Source organism: Alosa pseudoharengus, unplaced genomic scaffold, assembly GCF_046254945.1.
Source record: "Alosa pseudoharengus isolate Yale_2024_CS ecotype anadromous, Long Island Sound unplaced genomic scaffold, YU_APseudo_1.1 YU_APseudo_1.1_scf_4, whole genome shotgun sequence".
In the NCBI taxonomy this organism is placed as follows: Eukaryota; Metazoa; Chordata; class Actinopteri; order Clupeiformes; family Clupeidae; genus Alosa; species Alosa pseudoharengus.
The window spans coordinates 27,220,901-27,243,897 of NW_027468774.1; the positions used below are offsets into that span (position 1 = coordinate 27,220,901).

At 41.6% G+C, this 22,997-nt stretch overlaps 1 protein-coding gene across 1 annotated transcript; it reads left to right on the forward strand.

Moving 5' to 3' along the window:
• The first annotated feature begins 1,681 nt into the window (after nt 1-1,681).
• ppp1caa (protein phosphatase 1, catalytic subunit, alpha isozyme a) lies at nt 1,682-22,699 on the forward strand. Its single transcript, XM_076265685.1, has 7 exons — nt 1,682-2,175; nt 16,166-16,297; nt 17,443-17,673; nt 19,278-19,382; nt 19,603-19,826; nt 21,015-21,149; nt 21,379-22,699. Exons 1-7 carry the CDS (start codon nt 2,121-2,123, stop codon nt 21,493-21,495), a joined length of 999 nt encoding a protein of 332 aa, XP_076121800.1. The 5' UTR covers nt 1,682-2,120; the 3' UTR covers nt 21,496-22,699.
• Nucleotides 22,700-22,997: the final 298 nt, after the last annotated feature.

Below are 22,997 nucleotides of genomic sequence, written 5' to 3' on the forward strand. Positions count from 1 at the left end.
CAAGATGGCAGCCTCCACAGAACGCTCGTCGGATTCGTGTATAGGGAGAACCGGCCCTGGTTGGGGGCATAAAACACCACCGAGCTGTGCATGTTGTGTGTGATGTCTGTATGCTACTGAGACCTTGAATTTCCCCTTGGGGATCAATAAAGTATCTATCTATCTATCTATCTATCTATCTATCTATCTATCAGGTACCGCCCTGCATTTGTTGTCATGTTTAAATTGTGGAATTTTAACATTACTTCACCTTCGACTTTAACTTCCCTCCAACATCTACGTGCTCTAGCTAGAACAGCAACTGTAACGCAGCGACTTCATCTGCATGCGTGAATCAACACATGTGCACTTAAATCAGGCAAGATGAGAACCTAACGTCGGGAAGGGACAGGATAACGGGTGTTAGTGAAGGCGGGGCTGGCCAGCCCAGGGGGTGATATTTTGATTTGTTGAACACTGATCCTGAAGGAGAGGCAGGCTGTAGCCTAATTTGACGGTAGGCTACATGCGAAAAAATAACTCACCATTTATTTTAACAATATCATCGCGCTATATCGTTGGTATGAAATAATATATTTATTATATACCCCCCCCCCCCCCCCCCCCCCCACACACACACACACACTTTCAGGGATGGATTACTGCACGGGCCTACCGGGCCCAGGCCCAGGGGCCCAAGAGGTCAGGGGGCCCTGAAGCCCAAGCCTTTGCATGGAATCATTGCCTCAATATCAACAAATCAGGATGTAGGCTATGAATCTGATTGAATTTAGTATTGGCCATCCCCAAAATGCACCAGAATACAGGAAATCACATCAAACAAATAAAAAATGTTCTGGGGGAGGACTCCCAAACCCCCCCTCCCACATATACGACAATAAGTGGGGGGCCCTTAATACATCTGGGCCCAGTGGCCCGAAAGTTCATAATCCGCCCATGACTTTAACCCCTGCAAACACACACACACACACACACACATTAACATATCATGTATATATATTCAGAACTTTTATCAAACGTCAAATAGACCAAGAAAAAAGGCATATCCAAAGGAAATTCAGGATAGCTTGGATTTGGGTTTGGTATGTGGGGTGAAGGCCTAAATGGGGTCGGATGCCATTTATAGAGCTCAACTCTTGAGGGCGCCGTTTGGTGTTCTATGAACATGGAGTAGGCTAGGCTACACTTCCTGCCAGGGAGCAACATTTACGTTGATATGGGGGAAGATGTGTTTCTGCTGTAAACTTTCTTTACCTATTTCCAGCTTTGGATAAATTATTATAGCGTAGGCTAATTAGGCGATCGCACTATTAGGAGAATGCAACACGGATCCAGCAAACTTACACCTGTCCCAAAAGAACGTCACACATGACCAAATGTAGGCTATCCCAAATAGAGACCATGAATATAATCAACATTCTCAGACAGAGTACAAAGGCATGACCTCTTCTTAGGCCAAAACAGTAATTTGTGATCGCCTCGAATCGCCCCATCCCTTTTCAAATCTATTACGTCACTTTACACACAGCTTTGGGGTGGGACTGCAGCTGGAAACGGACGTGGAATCGGACCAATGATAATCTGCTACCTCGATTTGAAAATCTCGTGAAACCCAATCATTGTGCCGAAAAGCTAAAGAACGCATAATGTATCTTCCCCCCTCAAGCTATCTCTGAGTAATACGGCCTTTTTAAAGTTCCGAAGGGGAAAGGGGAAGGGAGACCTGAAAGAGAAGAAAAGGATAGGAACTTTAGTGGACAGGTTCCTGGTCCATAAAAACCGAAGGAATCAGTCGGATGGAAAATATTTCTTGAACATATATATATTTTTGTATTTTATGAAGATATATACTATTGGGTATTCATCGATTATACGGGTAGCTAACTCTGCTAGCCATCAAGCTATATCGGCGTGCTAGCTGCGAACAGACAGCAAGGCAGCTAGCATAACAACCAAACGACAAAGGAAATAAAGCCAGCAAACTAGTCTTTCAAGAAAATATTAATTTTGTATCTTTCGCCCACTGCGGGTTGGGGCCTTAGCTTCTTTTGATTAATCTGCAAAATTATACCAAGCGGAAAGCCTGACTGCCTGAAAAAAATCTTCAACAATTAATTAAAATGGCGGAGCCGGACAAATTAAACATCGACTCCATAATACAGCGTCTCCTGGAAGGTGAGAGTCGCTTGAATGTTCTTTCTTTGCATTTCAATATGTTGTAAACAAAAACATAGAATGAGTGTTATTGTCTGTTAACGATTGTGTATTTTACATTTTAACAGAATACTAACGTTAAAAATGGGGTTTTCTCCGTAACAAGTTTTCCTTTGGGAGGATGCTAGTCAGATAGCTAACGTTAGGACACCAGTTAAATACATTTAGCTTAGGTTAGCTATTTAGCATAGCATGTCCCTATAAACCCTAGTTTGGAATCTCATTCAGTGTGGGATGACATTATGACTACAATCGTATGTAAAACGTCTATATAGTTCACTGGAGCATATTTATAGTCAATCTAGGTGCATTTCGAATGTAATTTGTTCGATAATTGATCACAGTCAGCAGCTCCCATTTCTCATCTGTGCTAAATACGATATTATCCTAGCTATCCCTACTTAGTTTAAGTAGTTCGGAGTGGAACGGTAATGCCTCCCAAACAGTCGTTAGCTCTTGTTTCTGGTTACAAACCCATTAACTATACAACTAGTTTGCTTACGTTAGTACTATTGGTCAAGTATGACATGTTAAGACTTTTGGAGCAGTCTAGCTAACCTAGCGTTAGCAAAGTCACCTTGTGTGGCATCAGGTGACAAGATGTTAAGTTGTGGAGTAGGGATAACAGACCTCTTATTTTGACTTACAACAGCTAGCTAATAACTACTTCCCTTCTGAACGTCCATTTCGCCAGTGTCTGTAGGCTAGATAGCTACGCTTAGTGTAGACTGAACAATTTAAAGTCATCAATAAAGGTTCCCTCTTCGTAAGTCCACATTAAACAGACTATGGATGGATTTACGCAGATAGCACAGGCTGCAATTGTATCGAACTGTGAGATGGGTAATCAAAAATGCACACTGGGAGTCCAGTTCAGTAGATCAGAATCCAAGACCTAAGTGAGAAGGTAACCCCAAGCAATCAACACTGTTTAACATTGAACCATAACGCCCCTTGTAAGTATTCAAATAAACTCTGCTGATGTTTTTAGTAATTTTAAATCAAGCCTCTTGTATTAGTACCCAAATGGCCAAATAAATGACTGGATACTGCTAAAGCGTGAATGCTTAAATGCCACTGAATAACTTGTCAAATATTGTAGAGGAAGATGAAGGTTCTGGGTTTACAATGAATATGCCCATACATTTGACGCATGGAGTATGTAACTATCTGAACAGACTATTAATATGGTCTAAAAGGAAAGTGTTGAGTCTTTAAAAAAAAAAAAAAAAAAAAAATCTGAATCAGACATTTTGCAGGATGGTGTAATGGAATTATTGCAAAGGTTTCTGTTCTTGCAGCCCTTTGTGTGAGATCCTATTGCTTTTTTGTTAACACTTTTTTTGTTTGTTAAAACTTCCCACAAAACATCATCACTTTTTACTAACTAACTAACTCCAATACTTCTCCTCCCGCTTACCAATTGGCCCCACCCATGTAGCGCTAGGATCCTGTTTTTTTTCGAGATCAATGAGGGGGTAGTGTGAAAAAAAGAAGAAAAAAAAACTCGAAAATGGAGCATATTCAATACTAGCTAATTTCGAGCAGGAATTGAAAAAAGCTCAAACCTTCTAGGATATCTTTGCCATAATCACATAGCAAAAAATATTAAATCTATTGGAATATGTTATGTTTGTGGTTCTTAGCAGACACTTTTCTCCAAAGTGACAAACATGACATTCAAATTAAAATGTAAGCTTACTGTTTAGATATATCCTACATTTTATCAAATGCCAGTATTGGTAATAAACTAGGCCTAAGCTTAAATGGAATACAACAGAATAAGAGAATATAAAAAAAACAAACATATAAAACACAACTCTGTAAGGAGAATTAATTAGTTAGATAGATAAATAGATGAGTTGCTTTTTGAAGATTCCAAAACTATCAATTAAATAAAGAGTGTTAGGTAAATCATTCCTCAAGTTAACATAGATCTGAATGAATATGTAATTTGTTTGTCAGAAAATCCCTATTTACGATCAATCAGTCAACAAAACTGTGCAAATGACGATTAATGTTAGGCTAGAATCAAGTGGCAAATTTTCTGCACTGTTACGCTGGTATGTATTAGTGCAGGATAGGAATTTCAGCTTCCAGGTGTAACGCTGAAATATCTAATGTGCAAACTGTTGGTAAGAGACACTTGCGTTGCACATTTCTGTTGCACCATCTTGTGTATTAATTGTACTTGCATAGGCTAATTTAATTATGAACTTGAGTTTGATGGACAGCTGTGCAAGGCTGTAAACGGTAGCCTATGAAGACCAGTAATAAAGTGTTTTCTTCAGTTTACTCTGAAATGGACCAATTTCTTGTTATTTGATGAGTGAAAGCATAGGCTTTCTGGTTATTATCAATATATTAATCTGAACTTAGTCAGAATACTAAATGTTGTCCCATTTCCTAGGTATTTTGAATCAATGATTTCTTTTTATAATGGTTGAAGTAGATGGCCATACAAATCTTTTGCCAAGTGTATAATATCCAGGAGCGTGGAGCACATAGTTTCACACTTTTTTTTTTAGAATTGGACTCTGGCTGTCAGGGCAATGATGCACTTGGTAAGCTGTGCTGTCCATCCTGAAATTTCTGCTACGACAAGTCAAGTTCAAGAAACCTCAATTTCTAACTCTTATCCTTGCTGATTCTGTATCTATTTCAGAATTGTAATTTCACACATCTAAATGCACCTTACTCAGTATAATCCATAAATACCTCCTCTGCTGCTGAATAGCATAGATGTAAATTAGATATCCCAGTCACCTCCATATCCTTTTGACCACTTGGATTATTTAGTGATTTAGTGCGATAAAATAACACTTTGAATTCCATTCTCTCTTAAAGGAATATGCGCAAGAATGCTGAAAGAATCATCTACCATTTTGCTACTTGTCAGTTTTTATTGGCTAATTTGGCACCTACCCTGTCAGTTGTCCTTTTTCAGTAAAGCAGTTTGTGGAAAGATATCACCACTTTTAGCAAGTGATCGATATTTAATGACCAGTCTGTTCGGGAAGAAATGAAATGAGGCCCAGCAGTGGCTGTATGCCTCCAACACCTTCAAGTATTTTCTGTCTTGACTGACTGGCTGAAGCAGAACATCTTGGGAGTTATCTTGAATCTATACCACACTGGCCAGTTTGTTTGTGGTCCTTGCCGTTGAGGAAGTGGAAATATCTTTGCTTTCAATCTGTACATGTGCCTCTCCATCTCACTTGTGGTTTTCTGTTTTGACCTGGGTGGCACTGATGAAAGAAGTTGAAGTTATTTCTGATTGCTGATATTTAAATCCTCAATCAACATATAATAATGTGGTGTTAAACCATTCAAACATGGACACTGTTATCCTAGCTAGCAGATATAGTGCATTAACATATCATTTGAACTTGGTGCAGCCACCATCAGGTGAAAAATGTTGTATGAAGTACTGGATTTCTTGAGTCAAGTATGGAGAGGCAAATCTCATAGATGACAGCAACAGGACATTTATATATCATAAGTTATATAGTGTGCTTGCAAATTTGCACAAATCCAAAACTCAACTTCAAAATTACAGATGAAATCAAAAATAATATAAACAAATATGAAGCAATAAAAGCATAATTGTTAGTCTGGACTTTCATTTGAAAACGCCCTTATGCATGCTTTTTATGAGCAAGAAAAGTTGACCAGACAAACTCTTCTGTTTCTAGACCATGATCCTGGACTCTAAGTGGTGAACACCTAATCATAATTTATGTCAATGTGATGTTGAGTATTAGGGACAAATGGATGACACAAAATCACCCCAGGCCTGTTGCTGACCTTAAGAGGATGCAGGACACCGAGAACCTCCCTCTGCAAAGAATCTAGAGGAATGGGCCTGTTCATTACGCAGTGTTTTTGGGTTCGGCGTTGCGCTAAATTTAAATTTAGGCCATGCAAGAGCAGGCAGATAACTGACTGGGAAAATCTTTGCTCAGAAGAAAACAATAAGTAATTCATTGCAATCTGTATCAAAAAATGTCACATTCTATTCAGTACATGTCGCACAAAACTGTTGCTAAGTGGTCTCGTCTATGACCTTGTTTGTACAGAATATGGTGAAAGACCATGCAGAGTAGTTTTTTTATGCCTTGTAGATCCAATTTAAGAGCTGTGTTTCGAAGTAAACACCATGTTGGATCCCTTTCGCATGCCCTGACGTGAAACATCTGACAGATAGGCATCTAGTGAGACTGGCTAATGGCTGTTAGTCTGTCTGAGTGCTAGCCTAGCCTAGCTTATATGTTGTAGACTGTTAATGCATCAGTCAGACGCACCCTCAGGGTGTGTGATAAGAAGCAGCAGGTTCTACCTCATGCATTTGACTACACCCTCTTGCTTGCACTTTGTTTTACCACTTTTTTATTGGACTTAAGCAGTCTCTCACACCCTGCAAGCATACACTGGTAACAATAACTGTTTCAAAAAAGGTGCCCTTGTATTATTCCACATGTAAATGGGCCCTATGGAAGAGCAAATCTGCCTGTCTCTGGGCCAGATAGTCAAGTAGAAACAGAGAAAGCAGGTAATAATGTTTGATCCGCACGGCAAGTGTGTGTTGCGTAACACAAGCACCTAGGGGCTGTTTGATATGCTAGTAACCCTTTCTACCCCTCTCCCTGAAAATGGCAAGGTATCTGTTCTGATTTAGGAGAGGCTTGCAAAAACGTAAGCCCTTGTTGGTTACAATATAATGTTCTCTCATGTTGTCACTTCCCAGTTTTGGCTTAATTGCCAAGACGATGTAACCACTTTCATTTTTATTTAATTTATTTTTTATTCTTTAAATAACTTGACGGCCCACTGATTGAGAAGTATAGCTATGAAAAATTAACGTGATTGTGTTTAGCAAATATTTTCCATGCATTCACTTAGCCTAGATAGCCTGTGTGACAACCTGTCGTCATGGCTCCTTGGCAGCCATATCATTTGAGCTGTTTTAAAACCTTCAACAGAAGGGAAGAGGGCCTGTGATAAAAATCGGACTTAGAACCATTGCGTTGTCCTAACAGGTGTGTGTGTGTGTGTCAGATAGCCTAGTTCCCCTATCGCTCTCTCCGCCTCCATTCCCCAACTTCCCTAACATGTATGCAGTTTGACTTGGATGATTACTGTTCTGCCCTTGAATGTTTTGTACACCGCTTCATATGAGCCGTGATTCAGTTTACCACCAGATGCGGGAGAAAAAATACAGGCTTGATAATGATGGCATTTATATCCCCTTATGCAGTCATGGTGATCTTTTCCCACTCCTGTCCTTTATTTTTGTGTGCACCTCAGAACCTGTGCCAAGGTGTCTGATGGTGCCATCTGTCATAAATGTAGCATCTTTGATGTAGGTTGATCGCTTCCCCCAGTGAATGTTTCTTTGCTGTTTATATTAGCCTGCAGTTGAATTTGGTTTCAATCCTTATAAGCAATCCTTTCTAAACAAAAGAAATTCAGAGATCAGGGTATATACTGTCTAGGTCTAGGGCTGCACGATTTGGGGAAAATATCTAATTGCGATTTTTCTGACATATACTGCGATTGCATTGCGATTTGCGATATAATTTTTTTAATGTGAATGATCTGATTCAGTTCAACATTCCAAATGTCTTTCATTTGTGCCACCCCTGACTGGTGAGCACAGCCAGTGCACAAGAAGCACAGCACCCCTGATGGACTTTGAAGCTCACCAATCAGAATTTCTGTGCCCCTCAAGCACCACGCACACCCACCAACCAGAAATGGCACAGTCAAGGAGGATGACATGAATATAAAAGTCATAAATGTGACAAATTTAACTGTAAATTTGTAGCTTTTGCGATTAATTGCGTTGTTTCATATTGCGATTACCATTGCGATAATTGTGCAGCCCTACCAAGGACAGTTAAACTTGTAAATTATAGCTGATTAAAAATGACTGCCTGCAGCCTAAATGAAAGTCTTTGTCGACCGGGTCTACTCAAATTAGGCAAGAGGTAGAAGTTTGTGGCAATTGCCAATGAAATCCACCAGGAATGTTCGCTTCCTGCTATCACAGACTTTATGCTCAATGTAACCTACTACTAGTCTCTCTTAGTAGTGTTTATTTAATCGGTTCCAAAAAAAAACTTCACATCACGACACTTTAATTAAGGCTGCTTTAGCCACAGACTTTCAGCTAACTTCAGTAGGCTACCTACTGTCTGTGTATGGAACGGTCTAGGTGACTCATTTCATGGATGCACACTGTTTGACATGTCTCAGCCTACTCATTGCACCACTGGTTGGGTGTAAAACTGCATTTCGTTGTATATTTAGTGTATTTATTAAGTTGAATACTATTCAAATCTAATCTAAAAACTCAATATGAACTGAACATGACTAAAATCTTCAGTACATCTTCTACTTATTCCACAACAAATTAGCGGATTTGCAATGCATATGAAGATTCACTAAAAATCTATGCATGACCTCTCAACGTCAAATGGCATGGAACTAAATGGGGATTGTTTTTACAAAAAAGTAAACAACCAAATAACATTATCATGCTGGTCTTCCCATTTGCAATGACCTTTTATCAATCAGACAGTTGCAGTAGGCCAAGTTCCCAACTGCAATTGAATAGCTCTGATGAATTTCCCTACCTGTGATTGTTTTTAGAGAGAGTTTTTATAGCAATGCTACTGATTTTGTGACTGGTACAAATATTTCATCCTATGTTATTGGTAAATGTGTAAAATGTTCCCATATCAAATGAGTTTCTTTTTTTTTTTATTCTGTTAAGTTCTTTTTTTTTATCATTACAAATCATTGGCTCCCTTGTTTCTTCAGGTTTTCACTCAGTTGAACTCTCAGAGGCAGTTCATTCTCACTGACTAGTCTGATGTCTTGGTTGAGGTCCGTTCTGATGAGGCATAAACCAGGCTTAAGGCAGGCTTGAAGGTGGATTTGGCTTGTCGCTCCGCCACTGTGGCTTTGTCTCTCCTCTGGGTCTGAAGAAAGTACACACCAGATGATGGGTACTTTGGGTTTAAAGCGGTTCAGGAGTGATCCTCCTCTCACCCGGCATCCAGGCCAGCCCGCGGGTGCAGCCAAACGGCAGACCAAACAAAGGGATTTATACTGCAGCTCATTTACAGTTCCTGGCTGGCAAGTGATGCATGACAGAGTCTGATAATATAAATGAAAGCTTTGATTCCTAAAAGCACTCGGAGCTCTGTGCTCATGCAAACACTGTGACAACAAGTGTGGCAACAGAATTTAGCTTCTTGCCATGGCTTCCTCTAAAAAAGTATATGGTCTGGTGTCTGATGACTCACTGGGCCTTTGTGAAGGTTTCAGCCATCACAAATGTTTCATGCTACAGTGAGTTATGGCTCTTCAACTGAAGCCTGTTCCACAGAGTCCATATGTGAGCGGCCACGGAATAGGGTTTAGTCAGACCTATTACATCACTAAGCCTCTGCAAGCCTTTACCATGATAATCATGAGCTGGGTCTGGGTGTTCCTGGGTAGTTGTTGTTCATCTTCCATTATAACATAATGCTAATGCAAGGCTAATTTTGAAGGGATTTTTTTTTTACCGGATATTTGTCCCACAAAAAAATGCTGTTTGGAAGCCTCCCCCCCCCCCCTGCATTTTAAAAATGGTATCCAGAGAATATTCAGTGTTGCAAAGTAGGGATGCACGATATATCGGCGGCCGATATATTATTGGCCGATAAGTGAAAAAATGAAAATATTATTATCGGTCCGATAACAGAATTCTGGCCGATAATTTGCGCCGATATTTTTTAAAGTCCTAATTTAGGCCTACGAAAGGTCCTTCTGGCTACACTTAGCTACTTGAGCTTGCTTGGCTATACCTTTTCCTCAATATAATGTCAGCGGTGTGAATGTATTTCACCACTCTAAAAAATCTGTGGATATGCGTTCATTTGGGAATCTGCATCTCAAAATCCTCTCGTGAATGATCCGCCATTTAACCTTACCAGAGCGGAGCTCAGCCCTATGTAGAGTCGTCTTGTGCTGATGTGTTTGCACTTTACCGCGCTGGTCGGGGAAACAAATAAACAAACTCGTTAGTGGGACGAGTACATAAGTAGGCCTAGTTCGAAGTTGTGTTTTAGTATTATATTTGCATTACTTTAGCTTGGGTTTTTGTATTATTACCTAGAAATATGCTAACCATTCCTGCTTCAGTTCCAGACAGGTCATCATAATAAGTTATTAAAACCTTCGGGGCTAACCCCTTTCATTTCTGCTGCAGCAGGTTGTGCGCAACAGAGTAGACGGACATAAGATACAGTCTGAGGAGTTGCAGCTTTATTCAGTTACCCGCAGTTGAAACTAAACCCAAGTTTCCCTCACAAACTGATTTGGTCGCTATACTATATCTTATTCCCAGCTGAGCCGTTAATGAGTGTTTAGTCCTAAATGAAAACGATTCATACTCTAGCCACTCACTCGCAATTCACTGACGTCAGGTTCACTTAAAGGAGCCACACATACTGTAGGTCTAGGCTACTGTTATGTTGACTGCTGTACTATTGAGGACTATTATGAGTTCTGTCCATCATTTGGTGGTAGGTAAAATTATTGCAATAAAATTATGCTTATTATAATGCTTTCCCCAAATCACTTTTGACAATTTTTTTTCAGGAGTAATATTATCGGTTATCGTATCGGTATCGGCCACAACAAACCAATAAATATCGGTTATCAATATCGGCCCTAAAATTCCATATCGGTGCATCTCTGTTGCAAAGCTATTGAGTTGGATCCTTTGGCTGAAGGCAAAATCTGTACACAACCCTTGCAGTTGTTTTGTTTCCCTTCTGCAAGATTGCATTAGTGTAGCCATTAGTGCTCAGTGCAAACCCTTTTAACGACATGGTGTGCTGCAAGTAGTTTGTAAGCAAGCATCAGAAACCAACTTAATGGGAGTAGAGTAGCAGCTATTTTAAAATTACATTCATACATTGCATTTAGCTTGGTGCATTCATCTTGTTGAATATTTTAGCATTAGTGAACATTAGTCTAGTTCTTGTGTGACTAAAACCAGTGTTTCCCATACATTGACTAATCTGTGGCGGGGCGCCACAAAATAAAAATCGGCCGCCACAGATGAATATTCTATGTTTTGTTTAATTTAATTTAAATTAAATATAAGGTCAAATCCTTGCATTGCCATTGAGCTGCGCTTTTTACGCACGCAGCCTTTCCTTGCCCCGCCCCGCTCTCTCTCGTAGCCCGCTGCCACTCCTCTGCATGTGCATTTAACAAAATATTCACGATTGTTGAAGAATTGTTGTTGCCACATAGAAGCATTGCATAGAAGACGTCTGGCTAAATTGCTATTAAATCCGCTTAGTGTCGTGACCATGCTGCGCAAATTTGTTCAAAACTGCTGCATTGAAGTGAACTCTGCTAAGGTCTTATCACAACATAGTAGGCTACATTGAAGAGACTAAACTAAGTTTAATCTAAGAAGTACGAACCTTTATTTTAACTATGTAGAAAACGTTATGAATTGCATCCACACATCAATTAGACCTATACACTACCAAGACGACCTTAATCCCCCCCCCCCCCCCCTTGTCAAAGTCAGCTACCGCCACAAATTGAATCCAATTCTGTGTGAAACACTGAAAACACTTGGCTTTCACCTCCTCAGGTGTATTGCAGCTTTGTGATCAGGACTCGGCTTGTTCACCCCGCATGTTTACACGTGTGACATCACAGGCTTAGTACCTGACAAAGCAGGCAGGGAGAGTCGCACACATGGTCAGCCTTGTGATGACTGTCTGAAGGGCAAGGAAAACCAATTAAGAGGGGTCATGGTGTGACACATCATTAAGGATTACCCTCAGCACCGTGACCAACAGGGAATTCACTGTCTCACTTTTGGTTGCAACTTGTATTTGTGTGTGTGTGTGCGTGAGACCCTTTCATAGCATGTCAAGTGCAACTTTAAACTTTTTTTTTTTATTCTGCATGGGGCTGTGGTCGTCTAACCCCTCACTGTTTGTTTGTGTGTTTTCTCAGAGAGCCTTAGAGTACAACTCTCTCCTGACTCCCCACACCCTCCCTCTCCACTAAGCTCACTGTTGCTTATTGGCCCCAGTGGCTAAGTTTAGAGTAAGCGCTGGTAAGGCTTTAGCCGGCTTTAATCCTGGTTTAAAGTGACAAGCAACGCAGTCCTATTAATACTCACTCACTTTCCCCCACACAGCTCAAGGGCTTCCATCGACTAGCCCCCCCCACCCCCCCACACTGGCCCCCAAGAGCAGACATGTTCAGAGCACCCGCCATGTCAGGATGTTCAGAATTGTGGTTATGATGTGTACAAACATATTGGAGTGTTGATCTCGTATCCCAATGTTTATAGTGGTGGTTGGGTCAGGCAGAGGTGCCTCTGACTGGAATGCAGTTTGATCTGTTAAGGGTAATGCATTTTGAATAACTGGAAGATGACTGAGTGAGCCTTGAGAAGTTGTTTTTGTTACAGTGCTTAGTGCCTTCATGGTACCATGTGTTTCATGGGTCACAGTGAATGCAACAAACACACAGGCTTATTAAGGACAAATGAGAGTGTTTTTTTTCTTTTATTTTTTTTTCTCTCTCTCTCTCTCAACCACGAAGAAGTACGGAACACGAGATTGAAGAGTTGCGAAAAGTAATGTAGTAGTGATGAGGAATAAAGTAATAAGCTTACAATGTCAGTTTTCATAAAAGCAAGCAGCAGCATGGGATATTTCTGCTCAGATTCTTCACAAGCTTGTCATTGACCCTCAACGCGCGTCAGTGCCACGCAAACTCTTCTCTCTCACGATTGCTCTCCCCTACTCCCCCTTTTTCTCTGAGCTGCCTGTTTTTATCCTGCTGCGCCCACACACTCCAGCCCTCATCTGTTTTCCCTATGTCATGTGGCAGCGTGACTCTGCCCTCCACCCTGCTGGTCAGGGTCTTTTTTGGCCCGGGGCAGGGTGTAGAGTCGAATAGGCCATGTTTGAGGAGTGCTGTTGATCCCAGTGTTTTAAGGGAACACACACACACACACACACACACACACACACACAGTCTGCAGGAAAGACTCATGCTCACCGCAGAGTGTCACAGGAAGAGATTGGAGTCTGATATGATTCCCTGTGTGTTTGTGTGCCCATGTGTGCGTGCGTCTGTAGCGAATAAAACGGCTCAGCTGACTTGGAAGTTGGTTGTTTTTGCGAGTTGCTGGTGGGACTTGGAGGTAGCAGAAGGCAGAGGCCACCCTGTGTATCTGAGTGAAGCAGCAAGGGCCTCCAGGCTGCCGTCGCGCCAGGAAAGAAGACAGCCGTCACACAGTGGTGTGAACATGTACTGACATGTGAAGGGAAAGGTGCCATTGAACACGATATACTGAAGAAAAGCTGATGATGTCACCATCCCTGCATCAAACCTTCATTTTGAGGACCCACATTGTTTCAAGCCATGCTAAAATGGTGGAGATTGTACTAAATAAATCAATGAAAATATTGTCATTGACCAGTAAGACATTGGTTGGTGGTTGTTCACCTTTGATGTATGTGTACGCAGAGAAACATAATTTGTGTGATTTAGGCAAACGGGCACAGCCCTTATTGGCTGACCTGACATAAGTAGTGGTAGTGAGGGGTGAGGAGAAGAGTCAGTACCACTAACAAAGACCAAGTTGAACAGCATTTGAACATTTTATGAATATGAGACATTTTAATTCACTATTTATAAACTACTGAAAAAGTTGCTGTATCTCTTGAAAAGCCAAGAATTGGTTTTAAAGTGGCCGAAAATCAGTACTGAGCCTGTCCCACTTCTGAAAGTAAGAAATCAGGTCATCAAACCAAAAACATTTTCAATGTCTGCCATTTAGTTGTAGGAAATGCAGAATGAAAAGTAAACAAACGCAACCAGTTTTTTTTTCAGCAACGTGAAAAATCTGCCTCATCAGTCAGCAGCCTGTTAGAAATGAATGCTTTTTCTCAGGCAGGCAAAATAATTCATTTGAGACATCACTGACCAGTGTTAATTTTGGCAGAATTTTTTGTTTTGGTATTCTGTTTTAGACGAAAACGCTCATTTGTTTTTAGTCACATTTTACTCCTTTATAGTTTTAGCCTGTGGTCTGTACTTAATGTGTTCACATGGGTAAACTTGTCTTCTCCTTCCAACTGCTGTAGTCATTAAGTTTCTGTGAGTTAGTTTGCGCACTCTGCACTGCAGCAGCAACACAACGGAAAATGCGTACGTGACATGCAGTTGCGTGTGCGTGATCACACCTGGAGCATCTCTGGTGCTCACAGTGCAAGTATAGAGTTTTATTGTGTATAGTGCTCACATCTTTCTGTATAGAGTTTACCTTTGGTAATGGGCCTAAATACACAATGAGTGACATTATTGTACTGTAGGTCAGACCAGTAACTTGCCCATTTATTACCAGAAAGCGGTCACATCATTTTGTTGATGATGTGACCCCCCCCCCCCCCCCTTTAGATATGAGGATCAATCAGTATTTTTGCTTAGAACAGCTTCCAATACACCTCACACAAAATAAATAGGCACCACCTCTATTCTCTAGCTGACTCAGTTGCTGCGCGGCTCGAGCCGCACCTGAGATGTGCATATCAGAGGCAGTGTGGCTGCTCTAACCTGGGCACTAAAATGACAACATGCAATGGAAACGTTTCACATACGTGGAGCAAGAAAAAAAGGTTTTTTTTTGTCTTTGTCTCATCTGATAAAATTAACACCATTGTTGACCAGGTGGTGAGAAGATGAGAAAACTGCATAAATACTGAATCATTGAATGAAGAGATGTATCACTCAAAGTCCTTATTAATTTATGGCATGCTATGTTTTGTATTGTTGGTACACTGAGTATCACTGGGCAGCGTGTCCAATATAATTCCCCCCTTCCAGGGAGTTGAGTGCACACTGCAGGAGATCATTTCATTCATTTGGGTCTTAAACATTCATCTTGTAGTTGCTGTTTTTAAGCCACTGCTGCACATGCCGACTGATGCTCGACTGCAGTATAGCCACCAAACGAGGGGGAGAAGGAGGAAGAGAGCTCCTTCAGTTGCTCTCCAAATGCCTTGCATTTCTCTCGCATGCTCTCTCCCTCCCCATCTCTCTGACCTCCATTTCTCTCCTTCTCGAGACTTACCCTTCAGCATCCTCTAGGTCATTAGCCATTTTAAACATGTCGTTTCCCTCAACACAGTAGCTCAATATTACGGTCTTAAAACTCTCCATCTGTGATTCGTTAGCTTACTATCCCTAGTATACCATCCCTTTTTGACAACTGTGTTTCCCCTCGTAGCCCTATTGTCTGTCCTTCATGGAAAAACTTGTCCTATTTTCTTGCTTTTCCTCTCCCTCGTTCGCTCCGTCTGCCTCATTGCAGTGACTCTGATGTAGTTACATCACCGTTCAGGCTTTGCGCCTCACGTGCTCTTGGTGCAGCGTGTGTGTATGGCCTGTGTATCTGTGCATGCCACCATGTTTAGCATATGGGTGTGTCTGCCCCAATGTTAAGCACAGAGTCTTGTTTTCTGTTATGTGGTCTGTACTGAGGGATATGGATATTCTGTGAACACACAGATGAAGACAGACACACACACACACACACACACACACACAGATCAAAGCGCTCCCTCATAATTGTCCTTTCACTGAAGCCTTAGTGTTCTTTTGTGTCTGTAAATGGGATTTAGCCCTGAGACCTGCTTTGAAGTGCTTCTCAAGCTCAGTCCATCTCGATGCACTGCCATTCTTTTTGGCTAGCATACTTAGGCTAGGCTAGGTATTTTTTCCCTGTGTCTGTCTACTTGATGTTTGTGATATGTCGGCCCAGTATTCTCTATTTGATTGTGCCTGTGTGTGGTAGTGGGTCTTTATCTGATCTGTCTAAATCCTCCTTGTCTGTCTGTCTCTTCAGTGAAGGGCTCTCGGCCAGGCAAGAATGTGCAGCTGACGGAGAACGAGATCCGTGGCCTGTGCCTCAAGTCCCGGGAAATCTTCCTCAGTCAGCCAATCCTGCTGGAGCTTGAGGCGCCACTCAAGATCTGTGGTAAGTCCCATTGGCTTGTATAAGTTTTTTTTTTTTTGTTTGTTTGTTTTTTTATATCAGGTTCTGTATGCCTGAATAGTGTTGGCACAACCTAGTGTTAGCACAACAATCTTCCCAAGCTGAGACCATAGGTGCTCGTCACAGATTGATAAGATTATCTGCTAGTGCCATGACATTTGTTGCTGTGGCAGCAGCTGTCCTATAGACACTGCTTGTTCTTATGCAAGCGTTATCAAAAGCCACACCTATGAAAGTACTATCTGCTCATTTCCTTTGAGTAAAAATGCCCTGGTCGATCTGCCAGTGACTGGATTTGGCTGGTGAACTACTTGATTGGCCATGATTGGTGATCATTGACAGTGTTTTATTGTGAACATACAATGGGAATTTCCTATTAAAGAAAAGTTATAAAAATGTGTGTATGGTGTAGCATGTGCCATTGCTGAATCATGGGATTGATCAGACAACAAAGGTAGCCACAGGTATTTTAGGCTACAAAGAGTTTACAGAAAGCCCTGTACACCTACAATAAATCAGTAGCCTGCCTATGGTAAGGACTTTGATAACACTGATTCAGCACAGTGCTATGGAATGCTCCCGATGTTCTGAATCACCATTTACTAGGGTTAGATAGATATGATTTAGGTACATGGATTTTCTTTGTGGATCCCTAACAATAAATTATATTCTAAATTATTTCTGTGTATTCACATAGACCTTGCATCATGACTCAGCCATGATGGCAGTCAGTCAGATTTGGTGGGCCTGATGTAAATTCTAAAAATAATTTCCTACCACAATGCCACGTCCAACGTTTGTGACACTAAATTGGCAGATCAAACTTCAAATGCCAATTGGCCAAGATCAGTGCATCTATAACATTGACCGCTCCTGTGCTCCTTCTGCATGTTAGTTTGCAAGATAACTTTGGGAAAGGGTGGTGACAAGAAGTGGACATAGGTCACTTTCCTCTGAATTCGTTGAGCGCAGTGCGCTTCTCCACAGCCTGTGCATTGGCCCTTAGAGTCCCTGCCTAACTAGGTCACCTCCTTTAGCTGGCATCACTTTTTGTTTTTAGACTTCCTCCCAAACCTCCCCTCCCTCCGCTTGCATGTGTGTAAAGGCATTTCATTTGTCCTTTTCAGGTGACGTGCATGGCCAGTACTACGACCTGCTGCGGCTCTTTGAGTACGGCGGCTTCCCACCTGAGAGCAACTACCTGTTCCTGGGCGACTATGTGGACAGAGGCAAGCAGTCCCTGGAGACCATATGCCTGCTGCTGGCATACAAGGTCAAATATCCTGAGAACTTCTTCCTGCTGCGCGGCAACCACGAGTGCGCCTCCATCAACCGCATCTATGGTTTCTATGATGAGTGTGAGTATAAGAATAAGTATATGTATAAGTATATATACTTTTTTGATCGCGTGAGGGAAATTTGGTCTCTGCATTTAACCCAATCGGTGAATTAGTGAAGCACAAACAGCACACAGTGAACACACACAGTGAGGTGAAGCTAATCCCGGCGCAGTGAGCTGCCTGCTACAACGGCGGTGCTCGGGGAGCAGTGAGGCGTTAGGTGCCTTGCTCAAGGGCACTTCAGCCGCGGCCCACTGGTCGGGGCTCGAACCGGCAACCCTCCGGTTACAAGTCCAGAGTGCTAACCAGTGGGCCACGGCTGCCCTAGCCTATGCCAGTTGGTAAATACTCATGGATACACGCAATGGTGATTCAGTGACAAGATTGAATGAGAATAGAATGCATGTGATGGAACTGTTGTTGTTTTTCCTATTTTAGAAAGTCTCTTGAAGATGCAGAAGATCATTAAATATGTTTGAGTCAATGGCACAAACATCTTGGCACATTTTGTTACTCTGATATCAGTGCTCCACTAAACCCTGCAGTAATTTGTGTCCTGAAAGCTTCCAAACTTCTAGTTTAACATAGTGGAAGACTCAAAGCTAGGATATTGTTGTCTTCTGTCAGTAAATACATAGTGGAAGACTCAAAGCTAGGATATTGTTGTCTTCTGTCAGTAAATACATAGTGGAAGACTCAAAGCTAGGATATTGTCTTCTGTCAGTAAATACAGTCACCCATATGAAAGTATACAAAATTGAGTTCAAAAGGTACCTTTTGCAACCAAAGTTGACTCAATATATGTGTGGTGTTGCAGACATGAACAGTTGTATGGCTGCAAAAAACTTGACTTAATTTTCACCTTTAATATCTTAAATATTAAATATAAACCATTTTAACAGTACTTTCACTAAATGAACAGGAACAAACTCAACATGGATATTCACCAATGTACAGTGAAATAAACATGCCGGTAAAGATGTGACAAAACGTTACTTCAACACACTATCCATGAAGCATTACACATGCGTTCATAAATAAATAAATGTTTTAAATATCTAATTTAATGTCTAATGCATGAGCATAACATCGACCAAATGCTGATTCTTGAGTGTATGGTGAGGGGGTTGAGATCCATGTGCAACACAAACACTGCAAGTAAAGGCAATGCTGGCCTAATCCTATTAATGCCAGAAACATGCAGGCACACATGTACACACAGACACACACTAGAAGGTCTGTGAAAGGAGGTCTAATCCTATCGATGGGTCTAAGCATGCCCACTTGTGTATGTGGACCCTGTGACACATGGTTTAACAGGCTGTTGAACCTGCACATTTGTTTCATGTGCATTGAAAGTGCTGCGAAAGGCCACAGTAGTGGAGCAGTGTAGACATTTTGAAGGCATGCATGCAGACTTCCTGTTTGACCACAAAATGGCCACCGTGCTCTGCAACATAGAACAGATGACTTCTTTTCCTCTCTGTGAAGCATGTCAGCAACAGTGTATGATGGATGTAAGAAAATGCATGCTCAGGAAATCCACGCATCACATTTTTTGTTCCGTCTCATAATTTTTTTTTTTCTAATGCTGCGGTCTGTTTGCTCTCCTTTTCTTTCAGGCAAGAGGCGGTATAATATCAAGCTCTGGAAGACATTCACAGACTGTTTCAACTGTTTACCTGTTGCTGCCATCGTAGATGAGAAGATCTTCTGTTGCCATGGCGGTAAGTACATCCATTCATGTCACTGAAATGGTGGCTATTTGCATAGCAGTCACAGTGCTTAGTATATGGACATTTCCATTGCGTTTATGTGTTTCGGATGGCATTGTTTCTAAGTGCCTGTGGTGTGATCTAATGTGTTCAGTGTACAGTAAGATTTATGTCTGTTGTTTTTATAATCTAACTGTGTGTGTGTGTTTGTTCGTTCCCCCTCTGTCTACAGGGCTCTCTCCTGACCTGCAGTCTATGGAGCAGATTCGTCGTGTGATGCGTCCCACAGATGTGCCTGACCAGGGCCTGCTGTGTGACCTGCTGTGGGCTGACCCTGACAAGGACGTGCTGGGCTGGGGCGAGAACGACCGTGGGGTCTCCTTCACCTTCGGCGCTGACGTGGTGGCCAAGTTCCTGCACAAACACGACATGGACCTTATATGCAGGGCACATCAGGTTAGTACAGTGGACTTAGAAGAGATGTCTGTCACTGTAAATCATGGAATTAGAAGTATAGTAAAATGTAGGGCTGTAACGATATGCGTATCGAAACTGAAATCGCGACACTAATATCCACAAACCTGTGTCACGGTGTGAGAAGGCAGAATCGTGACACACCTCTTCTAGTGTTTCCCGCAGCGCTTTGCAGCTTACGCGGCGGCATAAGCAACACATCTCTGGCTTATTAGTATACTTACTGGTACGTTGTCCAAAAAAATCTAATAAATCATAATTTCATAGCTCTCGTAGCTTTCATTAGACTATGCGTGCAACTTTACCAAACAGTATAAAAGTAAACCCCCTCTCCTTGCCCCGCTCTCTCTTGCTCTCCCTCTATCTCGCGCATGCTCAATGGACACGTGTCCCTCGGCATGTACATTTAATCCAAATAAAACATTTACGATCGTGAAAGCAAGGACGCATAGAAGACGACTAGCTAAATTACTATTAAATCCGCTTAGCATCATTAGCATGCTGCACACAACTCTTGCATTCAAGTTGACTGATCATCTCAATACCAATGTTTTCCAAGACTCAAAAGGGCCTGTCCCAAGGAGAAAAAGTATTACCTTGAAACTTAAACACACATGGGGAAACTGAACAGTCCAACCAGTAGACTATGATAAGCTAGCCAACTATGCTACTTTGTTTACATTATTTCCAGGCTTCAACCAGACAGCTGAATTAGAGGTAGATTTGTAATAGAAATAGTAGGCTATAATCTGCATAAAGTGTGCTGTCATGAATATCAGAAATTCTGTATCTTCTCTTTTTATATCAGATGTACAATAATATATTATAATCCGCTGGTGTTCCAAGGTAGGCTATTGAAATGTTATTTAATAACCCCCCCCCCCCAAGGTATTTATCGAATCGTGGCTCAAAAATTGCGATGCATCAATCTGACTAAACTAATTAGTGATGTCTTATGTGCCAGTTCCCCTTTCCTTTAATTATGGTATATACCACAGAAATTGTATCAATGAAGTCAATTGTGGTGCATGATACAGTTAAATAAAATGTACAGCTGGAAAAGCAGTACAAAAAAGTTGATTTCACTATATATGGACCACTGAGTGAGTGGACGTTCCGAACATAGCTTCATTCTCACTCGTAACTATTCTCTTTTTCTCTGCCTCACAGGTGGTAGAGGATGGTTATGAGTTCTTTGCCAAGAGGCAGCTTGTCACTCTCTTCTCGGCGCCCAACTACTGTGGAGAGTTTGACAACGCTGGAGCCATGATGAGTGTGGACGAGACCCTCATGTGTTCCTTCCAGGTGAGCTCAAAACCACATGACTGCCTGTGGTCTGTTGGTCATTATTTCAGTTCAGTGCAATGGTTCTGGACATGGTGTGGCATGTTTGTAGGAGAATGCCTAATTTACATAATTGCAGACTAAATGTTAGTATGTAGTACAGTATATAGTAAATAGTATATTTCTGCCTAGTTCAAGATGAATTATGACTATTCTGTTTGGTGTGACTGACTGTGTGTCTCATTTACAGATTCTCAAGCCTGCAGACAAGAAGCTGTACAGTTACGGTGGAGGTGGAGGCATGGGTTCAGGCCGTCCAGTCACCCCGCCGCGAAATTCAGCAAAGGGTGCAAAAGCCAAGAAATAACACCCGCTGGATAAACCCCCTCCCCCCCCCCCCCCGACATTTCCCTTTCCTCTCCCTTCCCTCCTCTTTCTCTCTCTACCTCCCTCCCATCTTGCGCCCCCACATCACCAAACAGCAACATAAGCAAAACTTGTACCCAGGGTTTTAGCCACCTTCCCTCTTTTATTGTTTCTTCTTTTGTTTTGTTTTTTCTTTCATTTTTTTTGTAATTACTATCTGGTGATGTATGAGGTGATGCGGTATGTTTGTGTTTCTGTATGTATGTATGTGCGAGAGGTTTGTAAAATTCTTTGTGCTCGTCCTGCCTCTCTCCCTTACCCACCCCCCTTAAAAAATGTCTCCCTCTCTTAGTCATAGGGATGTGTCTGGCCTCAGAAGCAGCAGTGAGAATGCCCACCCAGGCACAAAAGCTGTTTTTAATGGGATATGGAATGGGATGGGGACATACAATGTCGAGAGCGAAAAAGTGTGTGCAAAGAGGGGAGAATTGGGTGGAGCCACTGCTGTGTGTGTCCAGGCTGTTGTGTGTATTGATGCTGAACACAAAGCTTTTTATCTTTTTTGTCAGTGGGAGGACCAGCCTGTCTGTACTGTAACACATTTATACACATGCACACAATCTCTCAACCACTGATACCAGGATTGAACATGTGTAGACCGAGGGGTCAGACACCAGGGGGTTTGGGTCTCTGAAACCCAGTGATTTTTAAACTCCATCATGGATGTGAAATTCTTATTTTATCTTTTTTTTTCCTTTACTTTTAATGATGGATCACATCAGTTTTAAGTCTACTTATATGTGTGTTTTTTTTTTTAGTCTCTTTAAAAGTCTCGATGATAAATAAAGAGAACTGTTTATTTAAAAAACAACTGCGAAATGCCCCACTCTGCTTTCTGCTTGTTCCTGCTCAAGTTCACCTTTGATCCATCTCTCTGATCATATTTGGCCATGTTTGTTGCTTTTCTGTGTTTATCCTCCTCCCCTTCTCTCTTCCCTTTTTGAAAAACGAGTGCTGTCTGTCTTTAAAGCCTCAAGATCCCTTCGGGGTTGAATAGCAGGGATCTTTTGATGAATAACCACCACTTCCTGCCTGTCCACCCCTGACTCTGTCCCACCACCAAAAGAAAAAATACTTTGGCCTTCAGAGTTTCATTTGCTGGAAATGACTGTAAATAAAAGGCCATCCCTGACCTGTTCTGTCTTTATCAATAGCCCTCAGTCTATAATTTTTAGATCCTCCTTTTTGACTCTTATCTCCCTATAATCAATACTTTATTTTGTTTTCCTCACACAGTTCATTATTATTCCTGGCTGGGCTGCATACCTAGTAAATTACCCTGGTTAAAATGGGCTTGGATGTATAAACCACTTTTCAGTTTTATTTTCTCACTATTATGTCAGTCTCCAAAGTCTTAAAATTCAAAAGACTGACCTCAGAATGGGAAGGTGTGGCTTTTATTTTTTTATTTGTGGGCAACTGAAAATGGGCTGTAGGGCTTCT

Bases quoted from the DNA above. Each gene is read 5' to 3' on its own strand.
- ppp1caa (XM_076265685.1), top strand. From the start codon at position 2,121: ATGGCGGAGCCGGACAAATTAAACATCGACTCCATAATACAGCGTCTC. The intron at 2,176-16,165 runs GTGAGAGTCGCT...CTGTCTCTTCAG, and splicing joins AATACAGCGTCTCCTGGAAG to TGAAGGGCTCTCGGCCAGGC. The intron at 19,827-21,014 runs GTTAGTACAGTG...TCTGCCTCACAG, and splicing joins TTATATGCAGGGCACATCAG to GTGGTAGAGGATGGTTATGA.